This window comes from Phocoena sinus, chromosome 1 (genome assembly GCF_008692025.1).
Source record: "Phocoena sinus isolate mPhoSin1 chromosome 1, mPhoSin1.pri, whole genome shotgun sequence".
Lineage (NCBI taxonomy): Eukaryota > Metazoa > Chordata > Mammalia > Artiodactyla > Phocoenidae > Phocoena > Phocoena sinus.
The window spans coordinates 184,273,567-184,299,089 of record NC_045763.1 but is presented as its reverse complement, the minus strand read 5'-3'; the positions used below and the strand labels follow the sequence as shown (position 1 = coordinate 184,299,089).

Here is a 25,523-nt window from a genome sequence, read left to right as displayed (position 1 = left end):
GGCGGGGAGGGGATCTGAAATCCCCAGGCTGACACGCCGGCCGGGACGCCGCCACTTCTTAGCTTTGTGTCCCTGACAGAGTCACTAACCTTCCAAGGCCTCGTCACCCTTGTCTGTAAAATGGAGATGTCAATGCTCGCGTCCCCTCGGAGGGCAAATCAGAGGACCCTTTAAGTCCTCAGGCGATGTGAAAGGGGACGGTTTCTGTTTGGTCGGGGCCGAGAGCCACATTTCCTTTCTCACATCGACGTGCACACCCCGAACAACGAAACACCGCAGCCGAGTGTAACTGTCAGCGACACACGCCGCCCTGCGTGTCTTCAGCCCGCGATGCTTCGCACCCCAGCAGGTGCTCCCGACGGAAGGCGAGGATTCGACCACCTCAGGCCGCAGGCTGGGGTGAAGCAGAATAAAATGCGTCGGGAGCTGAGGTTCCACAGCGGCTTCGCTTCATATGGTAAAAAACCCCCAGAAACCCTTAGCGGGCCTTGAAATATGTTTTTGTTAACTCAGTTGCCTTTACCCTCTTCCATGGAAAGTAAAAAAATCCTTTTTTTCTTTCTTTCCGACATAAACAGGAACTCACTCTTGTCGGGGCACGTGGAAGGGAACCCGGAGAGAGCGGGCCACCGAGACGAGGTTCTAGAGCCCCGACGTGAAGAGCAGCTGACGTACCCCCCCCCCCCCCAAATGACACAAATAGTTAATTTCTCATTTGTCTCTGAAAAGCAAAACTGCCATTTTAAGGAGATGCAGGTCTACTTTGTAAGCACCCGTGACTTCTGAGGGAGGGCAGAGTTTCAAACTCACGCCCGATTCCTAGGTCAGAGCCTCACAGCCGTGTTCCCTTTGCTGTTATCTCTCCGCGTGGACAGGTGACGAAATAAAGGCGCCTGTTCCTATCCACCAGGCTACCTTCCTCTGCTCTAAGTAAGGACTCCCAATGAGCCAGGCCAGGGGGGCACACTCCCGGGCACCACGGTTTGCGCACGCTTCTCTAGTGTCGCCTGAGTCTCACGGTTAAATACCTTCAGTTTTGAAACTGGAAGTGCAACTCTGTGCTGAGGCCCGAGTGTCCCGTCAAAGGACCAAAGGCGGAGGACGCACTCGGGCTTGGCAACTGCAGACATTTCTTCAGGTGTGGAAGTACGCAGGAAAGATTTCTGTTGCTGTTAACCGGTTGTTAGATCTTTCTTTTTTTTAACTGCTCTGCTCTCAACGAGGAGAATCAGCAAAATCAAAGTGAAATTTAGAGAATCATGGCCAAGACCTGGCTTCCCGCTGCTGCCAGAGACAGCGGGGCAGGCGGTGAGGGGGTCGCCTCGGCAGCCGTTCAGTTCCAAAGGTACAGAGGGTTAGTTCTGACACAATTACTAACTCACCAGAAGAAAGTGAAGCAACACGGACAAAATCAGCGTAGGAGGGGCACAAACACTTACACGCCACCACACAGACCGTCTGAGCCGAGCACGGAAGGCAACAGACTCTCAGCATTGCCTAAGTCAGGGTTCAAACAACATCTAGTGTTGGTGGCCTCTTATGAATATCTCAACGGTTCAATTTAAACAGAGGTGAAGAGACAGGAAAAACGATATGATGAGTTTGCCCAAGTTCAAATATTACCCCCAAACCCATATGTTATTTAAGAAACAGAAAAGGTCATTTGGTGCCATGCTTTTATTCAAATGAAAGGGGAAAAACTACACGGTACCAGGAAGTAGCAAATAGGACAGTATTTTACAGCACAGCATCGTAAAAAAAAACCTGTAAGCGATGCTCCGGGGTACACAGTAAGCACACCAGATACTGTGCACCGCCCGAAGTGCCCATGAAACCACAGTTAAAAAGCTGAATTCGGCTTTAAAAACAGCCAAATAAAAACGGTTAACAGTCGTTCTAAAGCAAAAGGGAAAAGCCGAGAGGAATGAGAAGCTTTCCAAGGCTGTGTCACGTGGCAGAATTTGACAGGCCGCACTGGTAACCGTTACGGGTTTGTTTGGCAAACTTAACTGAATAATTGTCCTAATAATGTGACCCTCCAATGATGAGAAGCACCAATGTGGTTCGATAAGGTTGATGGATATCTCCAGACTTTATGAAATAGCGTAGTTTTCATGTGTATAATTTTCAAACATAATTTAAAGAAAATCTGCAGACTTAAATATATCCATATTCTTTCTGCATGAAGAAAGTAAAACATACTGAGAGCAAGGAACTTTTGTGGCAACATTCACATTCTACCTTTAGACACTGTGGACATTGTTGGACACACACAAATTTGAGAATAAAGGGTGGTCCTGTCCGGTTTTACATAGTTAGTTCCTCCATTGTCTGGCAGCCAATTAAAAAAAAATTTATGGCCAAGTAATATCAGCAAGAAGATTGCTTTGATAAAGGAAATTTAATTGATTGAAAAGAACAAATTTAGGAATGTAGAACGCTTATTAATTCTCCTTTTGTCTCTATTATTTACCACATTTTGATTAGATTCACTTACTTTTTTTTTTTTTAAACTAGTCAATCTGAACATGTATTTGACAATCATTTCCTTCTCATTGTGATAGAAACGGTTGTCTGAAAGGTAACATGTGCAGTCCCCCAGTTTAAATCTCCATATATTATATACACAGTATGTATACACTTAAAATATAAGAGTTACATATATCCTGGTCTCTTACATGCAAACAGTAGATCACAAATAGTTCTGAGCTACACATATATCTTGCACAGGTACTGGAAAAAATCTGTGAATTTTTTTTTTTTTTTTACAGTTTTAACAAATATACATAAATATAAGAACATAAATTACAGTAAAATATTGACAGCATTTGAGAAAATGTTGATAACCCAGATGCACTGATGCCTAAAGGCCTTATAATAATAGAAAAGTACAGTTCAGGGACATTTCATTCCTACTCTTTTTAAAAAATAAGTAAATACATCATATGAGATATTAGTTATTTCTCTAAACAACTCAATTAGAGAAATGTATAAATTTTAGTCTCTACTTCCCGTGAAAGAAAACAGACGACACATCTCATATATGCTACAATACTGTCTTTCCCTCTAAGTTTACACGGTTGTCACAACACTGAAACATAACAGGGTCACAGAATCATTCAAGTCTTTTCCTGAGAATGAAGTTTTTCCCCAACTAACCCTCTGGTATACACTGTTAAAGGAACAAAGACCACATAGAGAAGGTTTCAAGTGTGTACTTAATCTAAGCTGAACCACTCGAAAAGGATAAAGAAGAAGAAAAACGCAACATAAGCAAAAGAATGTGAAGCCATTTGAAAATTAAAACGTAGCCCTTTGTACATGTTTAAAAATTCTAAATATAATTTTTTATATCAGTTATAAATATAATGTAAAGACCTCTTGAGAAGTCATGGCAGGAAGTCTTACATCCTCAGATTCCGAGACTATTCTCCAAGTGTCCTTCACTTCCGCCAGCTTATAAAGTGACATACTTTAAGAGAGACAGAAAGCCTTTTTGTTAAAAGAACAATCCAAATTATTCTGAGTTGGCCAGAAGTGGTGTAAAAACGGCACTGATTTAATCAGCAACTTCTTATAACATCTTCTTGGTTAAGCTCATGTGGTTTAAGTGAACCTATAGCAGCTCTTCACAACTTCTCTTATTTAATAGAGAAACATTAATACTTGAGTGAATAATAAATATGGAATTGTAAATACTTAGCAGAATAATTCTTGCAAATGCTCTAACACCATTAAAACATGAGGGTTGCTGTAAAACTGAACACTAGTGTTTCTCTCAGCATCCTACGAAAGACGCAAGTTACCTCTGAAGGCCTATTTCCTACTCGCGTGATCTCCACGTGAAACAAAATACAAAGGTGTCTTGGAACAAACCCCCAGCAGAGAAAAACAGCAAAATAAACCATCTGAAGACAGGCATGTACGTTAAAAAGTTCTTTAAAAAAAAAAAGCAACAAACAAAACACACAATTCGTAATCTTAGCCGTATTTCAACTAGGGTCCATATGAGAACTCAGTGCTTCGACGTATCGAATACCGAGCAGGCGAACCTCCACCTGTGAGCTGGACAGCGCGTCACCGCCTGGCCTATCACCCGTGTGGGTCCTCCTGCACTCCAAACGCTGCGGTCTACATTCCAGTTGTCATGACAACAGAGCTGGATGTCCAGTTTCAATTAATAAAAGTCTGTTGGCAATTAGAAAGGTTTTCTATAGGCAGGAAAGATGAAGTGCAAATTTAGCGTGAATGTTCTGAAGCGAGTGTTTCCCGGTTCCTACGCTTTAGTGGGCAAAAGTTTCTTGGGCGTCACTGGTCTCTTGGTCTGCCACAAATGGCTGTGAATGGTAATGGCATCAACACTGGCAGATAAAGTTTTAGCGGGGATGTGGCTGAACTGTTTCCTGTCAGAATTATATTTGTAAAGGCCCTCGATCATCTTTTTAGTGATAGATTTAGGGCCTATCCCAGTCAGCTTATTAATCTCTTCAGTCTCTGGGCAGTAAGTATACAAAGACCTGAACTGGCAGCCTGAATCCCGGAACAAGATTAGGAAGTTGTTGGCATCTGACTTCTCCATTTCCTTTAGGATAAGAAACAAAAATAAAAGCCCTTAAACATTTTGCTGAATATAATTTATATAACTGTGTTACATTTCTTGGCCAGTTTTTATGACATGTAATTTAAAATATAAGTTCTTTGTAGCCAAAATGAGGCGTGCAATCCACGTCCAGCACACGGGGATTGAGATGTGTGCAGAGACCTTACCGCTGAGGTCCTGTTGGCTGTGCCGGAATTGTAACCCCGGAGGGACTTAAAAGGGCTGCAGGGTCTGCTAACTCTCGGTCTCAGTCAGACTGTCTCTACCACTAACAGCCAGGCACTGGCGATCTCCTTCGCAACAGAGCTTCATTTTTAAAAAGGCAGATCATGTTATCTACATTTATGAAACGTGAACGAGTGACTCTGGGCAAGAAAATCATTTATAATTTTATATTATCATCTTAAGTCTATGCCTAGTCTTTAATAAAATCTGCGGTCTTCCAGAATCCCGTTTGAAAGTAAACTCAGTCTAACAATGAGAACATAGTTAACAGATCTTTCATATGCTGTTGAAATTCTAGGAGTCCCCTGAAGAGTATTTCCTCCTGAACTGAAAGAGAAGACTCCTACAGTTTTACAATGTTGCCAAATCTAATTTTCATGCAAACATGCTTACCTCCAGTATTTTTTTCTTCTGACCTTCATTTACTTTTCCAGCCAAACAGCAATGAGCTAAAGCATTTTGTATTATGTGCTTATTGGATTTTGCACTGGGTTCTTTGAAGAGCTTTGGTCCTATGGCAGAATTTAATAACAGTAATAAAACAAAAACAGCACTCCTAAGTCAGAAATACGACTGTGTTTAAACGATGCGACTGTCCCTACACTGATTAAACTCTGTAATGGAAAACAACATTCTGTGCCTGAGGGCCTCTGGCTGCTCTGCAGCGGTCAGAGCAGGTCAGAGCGCAGGTCAGAGCACTGTTGCATCCGCAGGGACACCCCTGGGGGCCTTCGCGGGCCTTGCTGTGATCGTCACACTGCCCGGTTCACCTCTTTCTCGGGTTTGGTAAGGTTATTGGTGAGCTTAACGCACAATGGGACCGCAAGTAACTTTAGCTTTTAAAAGACAAGAAAAAGCGTCATCTTTTTCTTCTTCCACACCTCTGGGGTTTTTTCTTAGCATTTTCTTTTCACAACGATGTCTGTAAAGCACAGAAACCCTTTTTGCCACTTTGCTGGGACACTCGCGCTCGTGAAGGGCCGTGTGTTGGCAGGCTCCCTCCCCCTCACACTAACTCAGCTCTGCCCCGAAAGGCCCTCGGTAGTGTGCCGAGAAACTGGTTCTTTGGGAAAGAAAAAACATGAGCCCTGATCTTTACCTATTTCTAGAGTAAACTACTCCTACCATGGCTGACTCAGGGCCAGCAATTGTTCTGCAGCTGCATAATTCCTGGAATTTTAACTGTCAGCCCATGAGCTGGTCTGAGCAGGTCAGGTGCCTGCCGCAGGCCTGCAGCTCTGGGCTCCCAGCGGTGCTGCAACACGGCCATTAAGCTGGCCTTAAAGGCTGACACGCTGCTGAAGGGGGCTGTCTTAGAAGCCATAGAACGGGGAGGGAAAGCTCACACCAAGTCAGCCAGCTTTGCCTCCTTGGGCCTTTGGGGGCCACTTCCAGGGCCACACGGATGCAGGCGGGACGCGGGCGGTCTCTGCTCCTCCGCACTTCTCCTGTCCTCCCACCTACCTCTCCAGGGCGCTCACATTTCCTCTCCTGCGTCTTTTCTTTAGTTCTTACCTTCTTTCCATTCTATGAGCTTTTCCTTCAATCACACCTCTGCAAACAGAGGCTGGAGGAGGGCCTGACGGGGACGTGCAAGGCCGGGTGCCCTCCTAGACCCAATGCATTCCCGTGTCTTTTAGAGCCTCTCAACACTTTTTCAAGACGCACTGTTCCAGATACTGAAATCCCAGCGTTAGAGGAGGGGCTCGGTGGACTCTAGCTGTTCCCAGTACTCAGGACCGATGCACTGCTGAGGGACCCTCTCTAAAACTTCTTCAAACCCAAACTACAACACAGAAACGGCCTGCATTTTTAAGGGAGGAGTAGAGGAATGAGGTGGGTACTACTACCTTTTAGAAACTTACCTTAATTCTTCTGGGACAAACCATATCACTGAAACCGAAAGTGACCACCTGCATTCACTGTTTCGGATCAGTCTTCCGTGTTTAGACCGAGAGGCAAGTCAGTGAACCTTTCTTAGCACAGCCTGCGGCTAGTCTCAGCCCCATGTTAAACTGTTTCCCTAAAAATGCACAGGCACTGACCTGTGTACTCTGTTCCGGAAGCCACAGAAGAAGTGGTCGAAGCGTTCTCCCAGTCCTTTTCGCCATTTCTACTGCCACAACGGCTTGGAGATAAGAAGCCTTCTACAGACTCTGATCTAAATAATAAATAACATTTTAATGCCTCAGATAGAGAAGAACATTTGGGCTTCAGAAGGGTATACGTGAGCACCAAACAAACTCAACCCAGAGGCTTTAAAACGAGAGGACGGTGATAACTTCGTCTCATTCACAGCTATACATCCAAGTCCTGAGAACTCAGCAGGCACTCCCTAAGTGTCTGCTGAATGACAGAATGAATGGTTTGTCCACATGACAATCGGCAATTCACGCAGCAGGGTGGTAATACAAAGATCAGAGCTCAGAGCTGATGACTGTCCCTAGAAACGCTCTTTTCTGTATATGGGTGTTATAGTATAAAATAATGAAATACTGATTTTTAGCTTCTAAGGTACATACATCCTAGAGAAAGAAAGAGACAGCGTACAAAAGAGATCTTTCCTAAGTCACGAGCAATAATTCCTTACTTTGGAATTATTCTAAAGGGGAAGAAAACTAGAGGACGGCGCTACACCGATGAGGTACTTTCTGTTTTTACCATGATTATATCACAACCGTAGTGGCAACGACTGACGTACAAGTACGGTTAATGTCTTATTGGTGTCATAATTCTAAAATTCTGAAAGATAAAAAACTGAAAGATGAACAGACCTCTTTCCATATAAATTTCTTTTAACAGAAACCCAAACTGTCCTAGCGAGCAACACTTATAAACATTTGTGACTATGGTCCGTTCACTGGGAAACATAAAGTAACGTTTTCTATGGAAACACTTATGCTGCAACTTACCTCGGGGTCCTCCTGCCTGAATGCACACTCTCGCTGTCGCCTGTGTTCAGTGACGCCAAAGAAAGGCTAGAGACTGAAAAGACACGATAAATTTGTGATCCTGAATAAAAACGAGATTAGAAATTCAAAAGGAACAACCGGAAAAGAGCCTGCTCATTAGGTAACACCAGCATATGAAAACGGAGCTCACGTAGTCTCTTTTCCTTTTTAGGTGCATAACATGCTCGCGTGCATGTACGCACAATTTGTTCAAAATGAGCAAGGAACTACTTTTGAGAAATAATGAAATAAGTGAGGAATTAAGAGGTACAAACTTCCAGCTGGAAGATACATGAGTCACGGGGACGCAATGTACAGGGTGGGGAACATAGTCAATAACTGTGTAATATCTTTGTACAGTGACAGGTGGTAACTATAGACTAACCCTGGTGATCATTTTGAAACGTAGGGAAACATCAAATGAATCACTATGTTGTGTTACAGGAACTAACACAGTGTTGCAGGTCAATTATACTTCAACAAACCAACCAACTCATAGATAAAGAGATCAGATGTGTGGTTACCAGAGGTGGGGGGAGGGAGGGGGAACTGGAAGGTGGTGGTGGCAAGGTACAACTTCCAGTTATAAGACAAACAGTCCTGGGGATGTGACGTACAGCAAGACGATTACGGTTTATAATTTATCTAACACTGCTGTGCGATATATGACACGAAGACTGCTACGAGTAAATCCTAGGAGTTCTCATCACAGGGAACAAATATGTTTTTCTTTTCCTTTAATGTTGTATCTATACGAGATTAGATGATGGATGTTCAGTAAATTTACTGTGGTCATCATTTCATGATGTATGTAAGTCAGATCATTATACTGTACATCTTAAACTTATACAGCGCTGTATGCTAATTATATCTCAATAAGGCTGGAAGAAAAAAAAAGAAATAATGACAAAATTAATTGCTGTTAGGATTTATTCCAGAAACAACGTGGTAATGTGAGATATAATACAGTGATTATAAGAAAAAAGTTAACAATAAGAAAAATTAACAAAGAAACTAACAAGAAGAATAAAGTATATTTATTCTTCTTACCAAGTAGAAAATTAATTTATTAATTTCAGCCAATACTGGGTATCAAAATTTTTCACTGACTAGAAAAGGTAGAGTTCTCTTTATTTTTTGAGTTGAAGTATAGTTAATTTACAATGTTGCGTTAGTTTCTGGTGTATAGCAAAGTGATTCAGTTATATATATAATATATATATACACACGTTCTTTTTCAGATTCTTTTCCATTATAAGTCTATTATAAGATACTGAATATAGTTCCCTGTGCTGTACAGTAGGTCCTTGTTGGTTCTCTATTTTATATATAGTAGTGTGTACCTGTTAATCCCAAACTCCTAATTTATCTCACCCACCCCGCCCCTTTTCCCCTTTGATAACCCTAAGTTTGTTTTCTATGTCTGTGAGCATTAGAGGTCTCTTTAAACAGTCAATGTTATGTTATTTTCCTTCAGTTTTAGAATTACTCTAGGAATTCTCTAAAATGTTCTGTGGCATTTAGTTTTAATAAAGTAAACATTAAAAAAATAAGAGTATGCATGTTGAATTTGGAAAAAAGTATTATCTCAACTCCAGAAATTATAAATTTGGATTTTTGACCATTTATATCTTAAAGGAGGGGCTCATGAACTCCTGATCTTATATTCCTGGTTATACTGACATGTTCTGTACACATGCCAGGCACACAATGCAGTTAATGATCCAGGGAGCTGACGTCTGAGGGCGAGCTCCCTGCCAGGTTAGTGTTTAAGCTGGATGTTCAGCCCCTGCGTTTGCTCTGCTGGCCATACGCATGCACACATAATACACTCAAGTCACCGGAAGCATCCTCTGCTCGTTCTGGTTCTGCACACAGGGAGTGTGCAGTTCAGCCCCGAGCACCCACAGCCGGCGTGACTGCCCGGGCTGCTGTGGCTATGAACAGACTCCTCACAATGCACGTGTTACCTGGAGGACCTTTTACGGGTGTTTTGGGGGATTCAATGTGGTCTCTGTGGATAGACTTCGGCCGCTGCTTTTTCTGCTTTGCTCCCTGAGGCCGAGGTTTGATGACCGTGTCCATGTCTTCCATGAGCTTCAGCTGCTTGCGCCTCAGGTACTCCTGCCGGATGAACTCCCGGCGGGCTCGCTCATCTTCCTTCTTCTGACGTTCTTCCTCGGTTTTACGCCTAGGAAACAAGCGGGTACATTTCTTTGTGCACAACACTGTCAGGTGTGCGCTTACGTGAGAAGGAAGAATGATTCAGCCCCTGGGAAAGTGGTTCATTTAAAATGTACTTGAGATAATTTAGGTCACTTAAATATACCATTAATAAGTACTTAAAAAATGCATGTGTGTCTGTGTGTGTCTGTGTGTGTGTGTGTGTGTGTGTGTGTGTGTGTGTGTGTGTAAAACCCAGGAAAATTACTTCCAATTAATGTTTCTGGAGAACTTTAAGATGCCTCAAACTCAGGATAAAAATATGCAATCAAGTAACACTTTAGGAAAATAACTTCTAAAAAGCACCCCAAATCAGCCTTGTTTCTATATTCTGCAAAGGTCCCTAAACACCGTTAACAAGAGTCAGGGGGACACCACCTCCCACAGACCCCGCGCAGCGGCCCCCACCTGGTCTCCTCTTTCTTGTGCTCCATCTCAGCTTCCAGCTGTTGCTTCCGCAGCTGGGTCTCTTTCTCCCTTCTTAATCGTTTCTCCAACAAAGCTGCCCGCTTCATTGCCATATCATTTTCTGCTTTTTGATCATCCTAAGAGTGAATGTCATTGAGAAAGAGGAAACATCTGAGGCACCAATATCCTCGTGTTCAATGCTTGTGGCCACAGGGAGGGGTCACTCTTAATAACTGAAAATCCAAACTGCCTAGTGAAGCTCACTCCAATCGCACCATAGATGGACATGTTCCAAAATCATGAGGGAAGAAATGAATTAAAGTGGTCATACTTTTGTCAAGTAACAAAGGACGCAAACTTCTTTGATTACATGTTTTCAAAACTTAGGAAGTTAGCAAAGAACAACATAAAAAGGGAAAAAAAAGACAAAGTTTTTTTGGGCCCTGATAAATAACTGAGAGTGGAGAGTTTCCCCACAATTTTTAAAACTGCATTTAAATTGTATTTAAATACATGCTTAATATAGAAAACTCAAGTCAAAGCATCAAAAAAATTAGCTACCCAAAGCTGTATCACATAAATGAAGCCATTGCTGCATGATTTTTTAAAAAAGGTTGAGGTCCTGACAGTTTGCTTGCTGGGTTCTGAACTATATACCACAGGTTTTTCCTTTGAAGAGAAGACGAGCACACTTATACTCCTAACCCCAGAGCTAGTTCATGACCTGTAGGTGTCCTGAGCCTGCCCCAGCTTCCACCTGAACGCTCAGGGAGCTCAGAAGTCGGGCAAGTAACCAGCTGTAGAAGTGGTTCCCCGTCGTAACGATGCCTTGCTTATTAATTCAACAAGTGTTTCCTGCGTGTCTAATACATTCACAACATAGTGTCAGACGTTACAGATACTAAAATATGAAAAAGATAGGGCACCTTAGGTTAAGGAGCTTCTAGATCCCACGGGGAAGAGGTACAAACAAGGTGCTTTGCACAGAAACCCAGAGAGAGATGAACTCTGAATGGAGAAAGTCAGAAGATACCATTCAAACAGTCAGTCCAAACATTCACACGTCTGTGTCAAACAAACGACACACACTGCAATTTGCCAGGCACTTTACTATGCTCTGGGGATAAGGAGATGCAGGGTCTCTAGGAGTTCACAGTCTAAGAGAAATCATAACAGAAGCAAATCACAAGGTAGTTGGAAGTTCTGGGTCAGCAGCATTACTATGAGGATGTTTAGGATACAAGAGACACAGAGGAGAACATACTCACATCTACCCAAGGAACCATGAAAGGCTGCAGCAAATAGATGAGGCCTGAAGTTAGTCTTACAAAACATCCCAAACAGAGTTATGGGGGGAGAGGGTGGACCAACAGGCTTGGATCAGTCTGTGAAAGGCCCCTGAATACATGCTGAGGGGTTTAAGTTTATCCAACAGGCAACTCTAAGAGACTCCGTCGAGCTATGCTACCAAGTGGCAGTGTGACGAATGAGACCATGACAGAGGCAGGGAGCCCCGTGAATGAGCTATGACCACGGTCCAAGGGGGGAGTACCGGGCAGTGAAAACTGAAGTGAGGAAACGAGGGTAGAGATGGACTGTACGTTTTCCATCCAAGGATGCCCCTCTGTTCTCCTTTCTCTGCAGGAGCAGAGGTAGCAAGCTCTCTAAAATTAAACACATCTATTACTGTCTACAGTAGCAGCCTATTAAAAAAAAAAATAGTAGTTCTACACGGTTAAGAGACAAAACACAACCCACATTCAAATTTCTAAACATTAAAAAGGGCCGAGAGGGCCATCTCTCTATGACCAACTTCAAAGTAAGTTACCAGGTTCCAATAGTGAACGATCCTAAGTAAAACTAGCAATTGTAACCACTTCAGTATTCGCGGGTTTTGACCCCAATAGGACTGCTGTACGCGTCATTTAAAACCCGAAATTATAAACTGTTGCCACTGAGTGCTGTCTTTCTATCTATGTTCCCAATTGTGGAGCTATTCAGGATCACAAACTGTTTACTTTAGCCCCTTGACTAAAAAAAGAAACATGAGTAGCACACATATACATGTTTCTGATTATAAAAAACCCTATATTATTCCCTATAGGGAATTTGGAAAAATATAAAGATGAAAAAAGGGATGACAGGAGAAACATTTTTAAATAATATTAGGCTTTTCTGGTTCTAATATCTATGATAAATTTCAAGATCTTACCATCACGAGGCGATACTGTTCAGTATTTGCGTTAGTTGGCTGTAGTATTGTTTAAACACATGTCATATCCAACACCGATCCTGAGATTAGGGGTCATATGCTACACCTTCGCCAATGCTTCTAGAGAAGCTATTTCAATGACAACTGTTCCAATTATATACTTCTAAATGTTTCACCTTGCAAGAGTCTGTCTGGTCAGTTTTCAAAAGATTTTTTAAAAAACAATACATACAAGGGAAGACGGTCAGTATTAAGAAAATAAACTAAAACAGACTTACATGCAATGCCAAGTTATGAGCTTTTTACAAAGTGGCCACTGAACATCTTTTGGAAGAGTGTGAATCGCTTGGTTTTCAAAAGGCTTTGGTGAAAGTGAGAGAGAGTCAGAGGGACAAAAACAGCACGTCTAAACATGTACCACGATGTGATGAAAGGAGGGCTGTTCTAGAAACCAACGCGCCCGAACAGAACTGCAGTCCACAAGGGGCGGGCCAGAATACATTTTAGGATTAATGGCAGACCTGTAACGAGAAGGGCGGCTGCTAAAGGAGCAAGCGCGCCAGCTGAAAACACCCACCAGTGAAGAGGCCTAGGGCCACGCGGGTTAGCTTTACCTTAAAGAAGAAGCCACAGCATACTTTCTGGTCGTCATCAACTTGTTCTTTATCACTTTCTCCGTCATATTTTTCAACAGATACGTCAGCCTTTTCAGGGGCTTTCAAATCTGAGAGGGAGACTTCAATGAGATTAGCACTTTTAGGAGCAGCAGGTGGGAAGGCGGGTCTGCAAGGAGGCTCTGCAGGCCGACTCACGCAGTCCTCGCTCCGGGTGGGCCACGCGGTCTCCGTGGCGGGCCGCGCCAGGCCCTCGGGAGCCGCAGGGGGCGGAGCCCGCGCCTCCTCGTCCTCCGGGATGTGCCCGCGCTGCTCCCGAGGGCCCGTGGACCCCTCCCCCTCCTCCTCCCCCTCCTCGCGTCCGGACTCCTTCGCTTCCGGCTCTCCGCCGCCCCCCAAGCACACGAAGGACCTGGTCTGAATGGGGACCTGACTCGGGGAGAACCTCCTGAGCCGAGGGAGGCTGTCCACAGAGCGAGGGGGCGTCAGCGTTCGGTGCAAGGGCGTGAGTTTCAATTCATTTGGCCTGGGAGTTCTCTGAGTTTTGACGGAGAAGGAGGCGCTCTTCCTGGCGGCGGGCTGCGGAGACGGGTGGGCAGGGCGGGGGGCTTCGGCCGGCGGCCGGTGGGGCTTCCCTGCGCGGGCCGGCCGGTGCGGAGAGGGCGGGGGCGGGGAGATGACCCAGGCCTGCTGCTCGCGCATGTGCATCAGCAGCTCCTGCTGCAGCGCCAGGCGCTGCATCTCCCGCTGCAGGACCAGCAGGGAGGCGTTGAGCCTCTCGATGGAGCGCGTGTGCTCCAGCAGCTCGCCGTCCTGCGGCGGCTCCTCCGCGGGGCCGGCCGGGCTCCACGGCCCCTCGGGGTCGCCGGGCGCGCTCGGGGACGGCGGCCACCTGCCCACGGGGCTCTCCGTGCCCTCCTTGGGGTCCGCCGGGGACCCGCTCCTCGGCCCGTTCGCCTTCTGTGGCTCCTTCTCCGGCGGCCGCTCCGCGTACACTTTCCCGTCTTCCGCGCCAGCCGCCTCCTCCCGGGGCGGGGAGGGGCCGTCCCCTTTCCTTTTCACCACGGTGAGAAAGGCCGTCCGCCCCATCTTCTGCCTCTGCTTGGTGAACGCGGCCTCCATCTTCTTCTTCTGGGCCTCGATGGCCCGCCGTTTCTCCTCCAGCTTCATCCTGAGATGCACCACCTCGGAGGCCAGCAGCTGCGTGGTGTCCCGGCCGTGCGGAAGGCCCGTGTCCTCTGGGGTCTGTGCCCAGGCCACCACGTGAGGGATGTTGAGCTCCGAGCCCTCCGGCGTGGTCTTCTGAGAACTGCTGCCGCTGCTTTTTCCGTCGGTGTGATTCAGCTTCCTGAATTTCTGTTCGGCAAAGCTGGTCATCTTCACGCCGGAACTGGAGGAGGCGCTGCTACCGGGCTGGGACTTGGTGCTGACGGTGCTGGGACAGGGACTCAAGGCCTCTCTGGGGTTGTAGTCCTGGAGGAATTTGGATGTGTCGTCCACGTCGGAGTCCAGACTCACGGTGTAGTCTCTCAGGGAAGAGTCTTCATCCATAGTTTCCGGAATGTCCTCCGAAGGGACGTGGATCCCCGTGTCCACCTCCGTGTTGTCAGTGACGGGGCTCGAGGCGCCTTTCGTGTCCGCCATGCTCTCGGGACTGGACTGGCTGCGCGGGACGCTGCAGTTCAGGACGCCCATCTCCTGGCTGTGGAGGAAGAAGCCGTTCGCAAGCTGCTCCGGCCGAGGGGTGTGGGCAGGCTTCTCGGTGTCGTGGATTATCTGTAGCGCTTCTTCGATGCTGGGGGTCCCGACCTGACTGCCGAACTCATCGAGGAGCACTCTGCCCTGCAGAGCTCCATTCGGAAGCCTGTGAGCCATGTTCTGCTTAGGACCCACTTCGTTTGTGTTTAGGGGCACGTAGGCTGCCAGGTGGCCGTGAGAGCCCACGTGAAGTTCTTCTTCAATGCTTCCTGCTCCCTCCTCCCCATTTACTGGCTTGAAGGACAGATTTTTCCTAATGTTCTTGGATACACGACTGCTGTTCAGAGTAAGTCCTTCATTACTAATAGAACGAGTGATTCCTTGGTTTGGAGTGGATCTCTGTATACTACTTTCTTTATCAAAAGAAATATCAAATGAAACGCCATGCACTGATGATCTGAAAAAAATTAAAGAGAAAATCTTTAAATAATCCCAGAAAGGAAACAATCTGATATCACTGAACAGCAACAGTTATTTGAAATTATGCTTCCTTTCTTTCCCATTTCTCATAATCACATTGTCCTCAAGGCGAGGGTAAGGCTGTTGGGCCACCCGTCACATTTGGCCCCTTTGGTCACTCTATCATCGGCCCACGTTGCCCTTTTCAAATGCAGGTACTAATTAAATTGCAATCTGGCTAACAAGGGGGTGGGGGCGGGGGATGAGCAGTTCTCGAGAACGTGAGTACACTAAAAATAAGTCTCTGTGTACCTTTTCTCCTTGGGCCATGTCCCTATGAAGCCGTCAACATAGGACATAGATGAAGACCTTCTTATTCCTCCTTCAAATGCATAAAAGTAAAAGTCATTGAAATCGTGTAAAAAAAATTTAACTTACAACAATTTAACAGATTTCACATAAGGTAAGTACATGTGGAGAAATAAAGATCATTTTGTTAAAAGCAAGCATAGAGAAGCAGCCCTTTTAGTGTGTCATATGTAACACTTTTTAGAAAAAAGAACTGGATACTTCTATTTACATTTATTCTCAATCATTTTCTAGTTAACCACTTAAATGGCATTTTCCTAGGCTTTTTCAAATACATTACCTGAGGCTGAAGGATGAGCTTGGGGACGTGAGTGTCTAGAAGGCAAATGAGGACGAGAGTGTGTAAGCGCAGCTCCTTCCCCACTGCAACGTAAAATACACGTCAGTCAAATGTCATAAAGTGTCTAGCTCTTGCATATACATTTTAGATACAACAGCTGAAGTCGGAAACAACACTGTCACTTCCGACTCTCCATCCTAAGTGAAAAAATAATAATAATAAGGAAACATAATATAGTGTTTAAACCAAAGAATGGCGGTGATTATATGTATCTCTATGTATCTTATGTCTTTTAGCCCAAGAGCTTGAAACACTACTTTCATGTACAGCTCGATGTCCTTATGAGACAAGATACGGCACATTATTTTCATTTTACAAATAGAAAGACTGAGAATTAAAGAAAGTAAAGTCGTCAACTTGCAGTATTCTGGTCGAATCTCAATCTCTAAAAGTACAGGAACGATGAATCCCTGTGAAAGAGCCTGGCACCTCCTGCTCGCGGGCAGCCTGCACGTCTTTAACACTTACATTTTTTCTGATTTAACTCCACCCTGTTCCAGTTAATGCAGCGGATCACACAGTCTACTTCTCAGTTTCTGATGACATTTGGCCACAATTTAGTTTTTCTTTTTCTACGTTTTCAGTCCACCACGGCCTACCTTGTAGCAGGTGAAACTAAGCATCCCGACCCCAGTGGGCGGAGACTAAGCTGGGAGCAGGACGCCCTGACCTCTGCAGCTCTCTTCGACCGCACTACCTCTCGGCTAATGCAAACCGCGAAGGTGAACAAGCAGCTAAAGGATACAAAGGTAAACCACAATGCTGCATTCTTATTATCTAATGAAAGCTTAATTCACGAGCTTTCCAGAAGCAACAACGCCCGGAGCACGTGCACACCTTCGCTGTCGCTTAGCTCCCACAGCCCCCCGCCCCTGCCCCGCACTTCAGTTTCCTCTCACTGGCGTCCCGGGTCGTTTCCTGGGAAACCCGGGGAGGGGACCCCACGCCGCTCCCTGTCTCGTCCGTCTCTCTCATCCCCGCTCCAGTAGCCTTTCCGTAACCTCTACCCCTTCCTACATCTACAACAGGGGCATAATCCTGAAGAGATGCAAGTTCAGTTATTAAAATAGGTTCACTCTTTTCTTCTTCCCCAAGTAATGGCTAAACTGCGGTACCTTCCTACAGTTGCCTTACTTCCCGCCTGCACAGAGGATTTTGATGTGGGGCGATTCCCGTACAGGTTAGTAGCCAAGCGTGTGCAGCAGCTGCTACCAACGTCTTGCTTTGCTGTCTTCTTCCTTTGGCTTTTTTTCCTCGTAAGGTCACCATTCAGGTGCGATAACATTTGTAAATGTGGCTGCATTATTCCCAGGAAGAGCAGAAATCCTTGACTCCTTCCCCAAAAGTTCTACAATGGGAGAACTACAAATGGACCATATGGAAACTCATAGAAATGAAAGGATTACACAATGACTCTTCAAGGAAAAGGATTCAGACATCCATCTGGTTATAGGAAGTTCTTCTGCTGGGAGAAAGGAAAAAGGTAGCCACTCAGATATCTGAGAGACAGAGAAGGGATGAGTCCTCCAGAGAATCTTAAGACATTTCCCAGTGTCAGAAAGGTGGAAGATCGTCCACTCAAGTTCCTAGAAATAATAATCATGGAATAACCTAGTCTTTAACTGGAAAGTTTCAGAGGTTTTAAAGATTTAACAGTACAAGAGTTACGACCCAGAATACTGAGTGTTTTCTAAATTTTCAGGGAAGGAAATGCCACTATCTAACCAACCCAGGAAAGCACTGAGGAAGTAGCGTGTACAAAGAAGTTTCCGACGGGATAAAACAGAGACGCTCCTAGATCAGCCACATTCTAACCTAATCCCTTTGTGGTAAATCTCAGGGGTGGTTACGAAATAGAAAACTTAGTGGAAGTAAGAAAATTTATAGGAGTCAATCAGAGGGTAAGGGAAGGAAAATGCCCTCTTAATCTGAAGGAAATACTTAGCGAGATGAGAAGTTCACAGCGCTAAGAAGCCCTACCAAAGGCAGTAAGAGTACTGTAAGGGTTCTGTCCATGCTCATTAGCACACAGTGGAGAGAGAAACTTCTTAGATGTGAGGAGGGGGTGACAACTTCAGTACAAGTTCATATTTCATGCAGAAAGATTCAATTTCTTACTCATAATTTTTAAAATGTATTTTTAATAGATCTGCTTGAATTTCTAAAAAAAAAAAAAAATCCCAAAATACATCCGTTTTAAACTTAAAAATCAGGTAAGTTAGGGAGCCCAAAGTCGATACACATTTTGGGTTCTAATAAATACGCATTAGAAGTGCTTATAGGGGGCTTCCCTGGTGGCGCAGTGGTTGGGAGTCCGCCTGCCGATGCAGGGGACGCGGGTTCGTGTCCCGGTCCGGGAAGATCCCACATGCCGCAGAGCGGCTGGGCCCGTGAGCCATGACCGCTGAGCCTGCACGTCCGGAGCCTGTGCTCCGCGACGGGAGAGGCCACAACAGTGAGAGGCCCGTGTACCGCAAAAAAAAAAAAAAAAAAAAAAAAAAAAGTGCTTATAGGATCTGCTGAAAGACATTTTTAAACAAATGAATGTCTCTATCACATACTTGGGTCAGAAGTCAGGATTACCCTGCTATTAAATGTTCACTTTGCTTCCAATTCAGTTCCTGATACTAAGAACTAAAGCATGAGATAAAGATTCAACAGGACAATAAATATTCCACTGTGCTCTATGAATAGCTACAGTAACCAGCAAACAAAACAGTAGGGAAAACTGCCTCAAAGATTAAAAAATTATTAAAAAATGGAGAATTTAAAAATCTCCCCCTGGCCTAAGAGTTACCTATCGTTTAAGCATCATATAGTCTCAATTATAAACAAGTTGTGCAGCAAAAGTTTAGTTTTAGGCTGATTATTTGGACCTTCGGATAATATTCCCCCACTTTTCAGTGTGATTCATAAAAGCCTATTTATGAAACATTCATTTCAGTGTAAATTTCAATTACGGTGTTGTTAAAACAGGCTTTAATAGGGTAAGTTAACTGAAACTTACTTAGTTCAAAGTCCAACTGAAACTTTAAAAACTCTAATGTAATAAGATTTTGATTTCCTGAGTGAATGGAATCGATGTTCTGGACTCTACCTTGGGGTGAAGTCAGAGCTGTCCAAGGCGTTTCTCTGGGCAGCAGTTAAGACAGGAACTGAGGGCAGATCGTCCACAGGTTCAGCTACAGGAAAGGAAAAAAACCCTCAGAATTACATAGTTAGCATGTTTCCAACACTGCTTCAGGAATTATGAGCCACAAATATATGTTTACGTTTAACCACAATTTTCCTTATTACTTATAGAGAAATCTTAGCGTATTTAATTTTCTCCTTAAATAATTTTCAAAAGGACAGATTTTCTTTAAACTGTTCTTGGAAGTGTTCTGGCTTAAAAAATCCCCTTGACTGGGGCTTCCCTGGTGGCACAGCGGTTAAGAATCCGCCTGCCAATGCAGGGGACACAGGTTTCAGCCCTGGTCTGGGAAGATCCCACACACCAAGGAGCAACTAAGCCTGTGCACCACAACTACTGAGCCTGTGCTCTAGAGCCCGCAAGCCACAACTACTGAGCCCACGTGCCACAACTACTGAAGCCCACGCGCCCTAGAGCCTGTGCTCTGAAGCAAGAGAAGCCACTGCAATAAGAAGCCCGCGCACCGCAACAAAGAGTAGCCCCCGCTCGCCACAACTAGAGAAAGCCCGCGCGCAGCAACAAAGACCCAACGCAGCCAAAAATAAATAAATGAATTTTTAAAAATCCACTTGATTAAGGCTAACTGGGAAAAAAAGGCTTAATATAAGATAAATAAACGTATTTAAAACAAAAATAAACGAGTGTCTAATTTTGCTAAAAGCTTTCACAGAACTTCAGTTACACATGGTCACTTTTACATCTATGAAATAGTTGGTATTTTGGTAATCGATTAGAGACAGAATTTCATTGGTTAGTAATTAAAACCACTGGTATAGTTTACATTTTTGTAAATAACGCTCATTTATTTTTTGCTTTGGAGGCCTAATATAACAGCTGCTGAATATTTTGAATAGTGGGCTTCACAGATGAGATCACACAAGCGACGTACGTGAAAACTCTATGTTGACGGTGAAAAGCTGTACAGTATCGTTTGTGGTAAGTACTGAAGACACCTGGCTTTACGCAGTGGCCCTCGGCAAGGGCCTCAGCTGCTCTCTAGGTCTGCCTCGTTACATGACAGCTCTGCCCTAAGCAGCTCGGAGGCACAACAGGTTAAACACTCATTTCCTGCTATGACGGGGGCAGGTTCTCTGGTGGGCCCACACTTACCATGTGGGACTGATTTTCCCCTACAGAAATAAAACTCTGGTCTTACAATGGAAGCTGATGGAAAATTTGTTCTGCTTCAGAGAAAATACAGAAAGATGTTTTTCCCTTCATTTCCAGAGGCCTTTACAGTAACTTACCCCTTTATTTCTTACCAGTGTCCTTATTATGAGCAATCAATAGATCGTGGTACTGTAGCAGTCACAAAACCTACTAGGGTTAAAAATAAATATAACAAAAGCCCCTTTATGGTCTAAGGGCAAGTTCAAATTACAGATTAAAGCCGAGCCATGATTTGAGTGGCTTCTGGGCAACAGTGTTAAAAACTCAGACTCTAACAGGGAACAAAAAGCTAGGGACGGGGGTAAAAGATGCAAAGAGGAAAGTGGGAAAACAGTTAAAGCTAAAAGTTCCACAGCATAAGCCGTGGAAGGCAGGGCTATTCTCGCCACCCCCTTTTCCTCCCCTACACCACGTCTGTCACGGAGAATTTAGTGGCTTTAAACGTTGAGAGAGAATTTATCAAGGCTAGACTGGGAAACAGCAACAGGCTTCCCTGTAAAAGAATAACCGGGTGAGGCTATCCGAACGCTCCATCCTGCTTGCTTACGGGAACACTGATCACCTCCTTGCGGACGAGCATCGCGGGGCTGGACGAAGGAGGGCTTCACGACCTCAAACCACCAGAAGAGCTCCGCCATGAACACCAGGTAGTTACTCTGTGCGAGAGGCAAGAAGTTAAGAGAGAAAGCAGGTAACGCCCGACCAGAAAGCAATGACAGAGAGTTGCCTATTAAAACACAGCTCGAAATAGCACTCACCCATCCCATCCTTATCTCCCTGAATGGCAGCCACCTTCCCGTGCACAGAGCAAACCTGGGAGTCACCGCGACACCGGCCTCTTTCTCCCCTCATACCCGATTCACCCGCCGAGGCCTGCAGGTCTGCGCCTCAACAGCCCTGGAATCCACCCACTTCTCTCCCCCTGCATCGTCACTACCCTCACTCAAACTGTTCCCGCCTCCTGGTTAGCACGCGGTCGTTTCTTCTTCGGCTTATGAAGCCAAACTTTTCAAAATGCAACACCCCTTCCCCCACTTGCCCTTGCCCTTGGGAGACTGACTATAGCTTACAAGCGGGTACCTGACTGGGTCCCTTTTCAGTTTCCCCAGCTTCATCTAATACCATATTCTCCAGGGTTCCCCATCTTACCCATTAGACTATATGGTCAAAAGGACAAAGCTGTGCTCGCCACTACATCTTCAGTGTTTAACACAGTGCCTGGTACATAATCGATGCCCAATAAATATGTATTGAGTGAACATATAAATGAATGAATAAACGTATTACAAGAAAGGCCAGTCCCTGGCAAAGCATCGAAATGCTGATACGGAACATCTCTGGGTAGTGCGATGACTGTGATTTATAGTTTTTCTTTATACTTATCTCATCGTGTACTTTCTAAAACCAAAGTATAAAATTGTATCTAAAGCACTGGTGCTAGGTTCCAGCTCTACTAGTACAGTTCACTGAAAGCTATGTATATCTTTTGGAAGAACACTGTTTAAGTACCCCATAATTGTCCGTTGATAGGAAATTAATTACTATCTTAAGGACCCTGGAGCTCGACATCACTAATCATCAGGGAAACGCAAATCAAAACCACAAGGAGATTACCAGCTCACACCTGTCAGAATGGCCATCGTCAAAAAGATAGGCAATAACAAAAAACAACAAAAAAAAGATAGGCAATAACAAGCGCTGATGAGGGTGTGGAGAAAAGGAACCCTTGTGCATTGTTGGTGGGGATGTAAAATGGTGCAGCCACTATGGAAAACAGTATGCAGACTCCTCAAAAACTTAAAAATAGAACCACCATATGATCCAGCAATCCTATCTGGGTACATAAGCAAAGAAAATGAAAACAGATCTCTTGAAGAGATATCTGCACTTCCATGTTCACTGCAGCCAAGACATGGAAACGACCCTAGTGTCCACCAGCAGATGAATGGATGAAGACGTGGTGTACGTGCAGCCACGAGGAACCAGGGGAGTCTGCCATCTGCAACCACACAGACGGATCTCGAGGGCACTGTGCGAAGTGAAGTAAGTCAGACGGAGAAACACAGACACTGTACGGCATCACTTGTACGTGGAATCTGAAAAAGCCAGACCCACAGAAACAGAGAACATAGTGGTGGTTCCCAGGGACCGGGGTAGGGGAAATGCGGGAGTACTGGTCAAGGGTGCAAACTCCCAATTATAAAATGAATACGTTCTGGGGATCAAGTAATTATAGTTAATGATAACTGTATTATATCCATGAGAATTGCTGAAAGAGTAGATCTTAAAACGTTCACAACAAAAATGGTAATTCCGTGACGTGATGAGGGTGCTGACTGATACTATGGTGATAACCATTCTGCCGCATGTAAGTGGATCAAATCAACACGCTGTACGCCTTCAACTTACACGATGTTATATGTCAATTATGGAAAAAATTTATTTTAAGCACCTTGGTAAGATAACTGTCCTAATAACAGAATTAGTAGTACTGTGTCTGGCCACTAGATGTCAGCATAGTAAGAAATAATTTTCCCAGTAACTAGTTTAGGAAGAGAATGTCTTTCAGCAATAAATCTGTCACCAAGTTCCTGGAATGGTACCAGATCAATTTCATTTAAGAGCTCTTCTTTCCTTCTTTCACTTAAGACAGCCACGCAGCTCTACATTAACGTTCTTAAACACTGTAAATGATATCAAAGAATACAAACATACGGAACATAGAATAAAAAGTAGAAGTATGCTTTAACTCCCCTCCCTCAAATCCTAAGACTGCAGTCAGAAGAAACCTCTGTTAACAGGTCCGTGTTTGTCTCTCTACAGACCTTTTCCCACGCCTCTGTATGTGTGTAGATGTGCATACAAACAGAAAAAGGATTTTTAAAATATATGTAAATTGCATCATGCCGTATATAATGTGTGCTCCCCGCACGCTTCCCTTAGTAACTCCTAGCGAGCTTTCCGCATCAGTAAGATACTGCTGCCTCCTTCAAACAGCTACTTCACAAGACGTTTCAAGTGTGGCCCTCCCAAGGTGAACCGCTGCCAACTCTTCACCACCACGAACAATCCTTATACGTCCTTCTGTGTACTTTAAATGCGGTTAGAGAATGCCCATCTGCCCTCTAAAAAGAGCACACCAGTTTACAAGTCCGCCGCGAGGGGAAAAGAGGGCTCACTCCCTATTCCCCACAAACAGTTGTTACTCAAGTTAACAAATGACAAGGTGGCCAGCACCATGGACCGAGCAACCTCTTGCGGGCTTAGAGCCTTAAAATACTCATTTGAGGTCAAAACTGTGGTTCTAATAATTTAGCAGAGAACACAGAAAGTGACCAAAGTCTTCTCTGCAGATAAGTATCTATTTTTAAAGTGCCTGACTGAAGAAAATGTCTTTGTATCCGGATCATGCCCAGACTAAATTGATCTAAACATCAGGGATATATGTTATTTATTGGAAGTCCAAGGTATACAACTTAAGCAAATGTAACCTTACAACTCAATGTATTTAATGAGGTCATTTTTTTTCTTTGAGACCTCAGTAAAAGTATTTAAAAGTTTTAATAGGAAGCGCCAGAAAAAGTATTAAGATAAATACGAAAATATCTCCTAACTTCCATTTTGGTAAAAATGGCAAAGTGTAAACATTCAAAATCAGTCCAGGTTTTTCTTGTGATGTGCTGGACACTGGGGAGTGAGCGCTATTCTGGTCAACAGGGGCAGTGGCTTATTCTGGAAACGCCGTTGCCCCTGGCTCCGTCAGTCTGCCTCGCGGTAACCGAGAAACGGGTACAGGAGAAAGAGAGAGACCGGAGAACAAGAATTTAAAGCATCACAGGGCACTAGCATTACGCTGGGAGGGGTCCTTTAGCAGCTTCTATGAAGGTGGGCATCGCAGGGACAATTAGGACTGACATAAAGCTGTTCCCCTCAGACTTCAAACAAATCGACTGTAAGATCATTTATTCCTAAAGCCTTTAAACAGAAGTGTTAACTTCAGGCAGGTGTACGAGAGCCGTGAACCTGTAGCTCAGAAGCCATCACGCCTTAGACACGCGTCTGTCTTCACCACTAGAAAGAACGCCCTAAAAGGACGGGGGCGCGGGGGGGGGGGGGGGTCTTTGTGTTGTCTGCTGAGTTATCCCAACCACCTAGAACACTCTGAGGCGCTCAATAAACATCTCTTGCGAGAAAGGCACTAAGCAACGGCCCCGAAGCTAAGAGGTCGTGTGACGTCCTGAAGCAAGGGACAAGTGTATAGCTAATAAATGCGATGACTTCCTAAAAGGTTCATTTCCAGATAACTGTAATATTTCCTTCCCTCTTCCTTTCCCAAGGCTTTGCCTCAAGTTCTGGGACCTGAGGGCCCCTTCTTCCCAGACAGAGTCCACAGTCCTGCTGAGTGTCCCGAGCGGCCACACCTCCCGCACGCTCCCCGCAAGCGGCAGCAGCCCTCCGGGACCCAGCAATGCTTACTGGCTCGTCCTCTATTTTGCTAACAACATCAGAACAACGGTTTAATTCTGTACTATGACATTAAGTTTAGCTTCGCGCTACAAAAGAAACCTGTAGCTGACAGTGTGGGTTTTTAAGAAATAAGAAATAAAATAAAATCAGCAGAAAAATCCAACAAAAACGATTTTTTCAAGAGTTCCTTTGCCTGAAATTACAGTTAATTTTGTAAGCTTAAAGCAGCTATACTGTTTATGTACCCGGTTATATGTTTTTTCGGCAAACCTGAACAAACAAAGGGGAAGAGGATGGTTGAAATACCTTTATGGAGGAAGCGGCATACAGCATGTCTTCCAGGGCGAAATGGCAACACTGGTTCAAATATTCTTGGCAGAATTCTTGAATCAGCTGCAGATTATAGAGGCTATCAGCCAATGACATGGTTTCTTTCAGGCAAATATCTTCAAACAGGAAAAGAGCCGGGGTTAATTCTGATAATGTACATTTCATGTTCATTTTGTAATCATTGCCTTAATACAGATACACAACTACGTAGAATCTGTCTGACCCACACATGTAACGGCAGTGATCACTACACAGAGGCTTAGA

The 25,523-nt window shown here is 44.6% G+C and overlaps 1 protein-coding gene across 3 annotated transcripts in view; it reads right to left on the bottom strand.

The window, feature by feature from the left end:
* Nucleotides 1–1,659: 1,659 nt before the first annotated feature.
* The window catches only part of CAMSAP2 (calmodulin regulated spectrin associated protein family member 2), a 98,945-nt gene continuing 75,081 nt past the window's right edge, over nt 1,660–25,523 (bottom strand). The window contains exons 6-17 of one of the 3 annotated variants that reach the window (XM_032631011.1): nt 25,236–25,375; nt 21,010–21,118; nt 19,197–19,281; nt 16,040–16,122; nt 15,703–15,772; nt 13,234–15,388; nt 10,408–10,544; nt 9,747–9,967; nt 7,738–7,810; nt 6,871–6,986; nt 5,219–5,337; nt 1,660–4,582 (exon numbers count right to left, since the gene is read on the bottom strand). In XM_032631011.1, the coding sequence (XP_032486902.1) occupies nt 4,277–4,582; nt 5,219–5,337; nt 6,871–6,986; nt 7,738–7,810; nt 9,747–9,967; nt 10,408–10,544; nt 13,234–15,388; nt 15,703–15,772; nt 16,040–16,122; nt 19,197–19,281; nt 21,010–21,118; nt 25,236–25,375 (3,614 nt within the window). In that variant the 3' untranslated portion in view covers nt 1,660–4,276. The remainder of the gene's footprint in view (nt 4,583–5,218; nt 5,338–6,870; nt 6,987–7,737; nt 7,811–9,746; nt 9,968–10,407; nt 10,545–13,233; nt 15,389–15,702; nt 15,773–16,039; nt 16,123–19,196; nt 19,282–21,009; nt 21,119–25,235; nt 25,376–25,523) is intronic. The other 2 variants (XM_032631026.1, XM_032631017.1) reach the window with 2 other exon arrangements.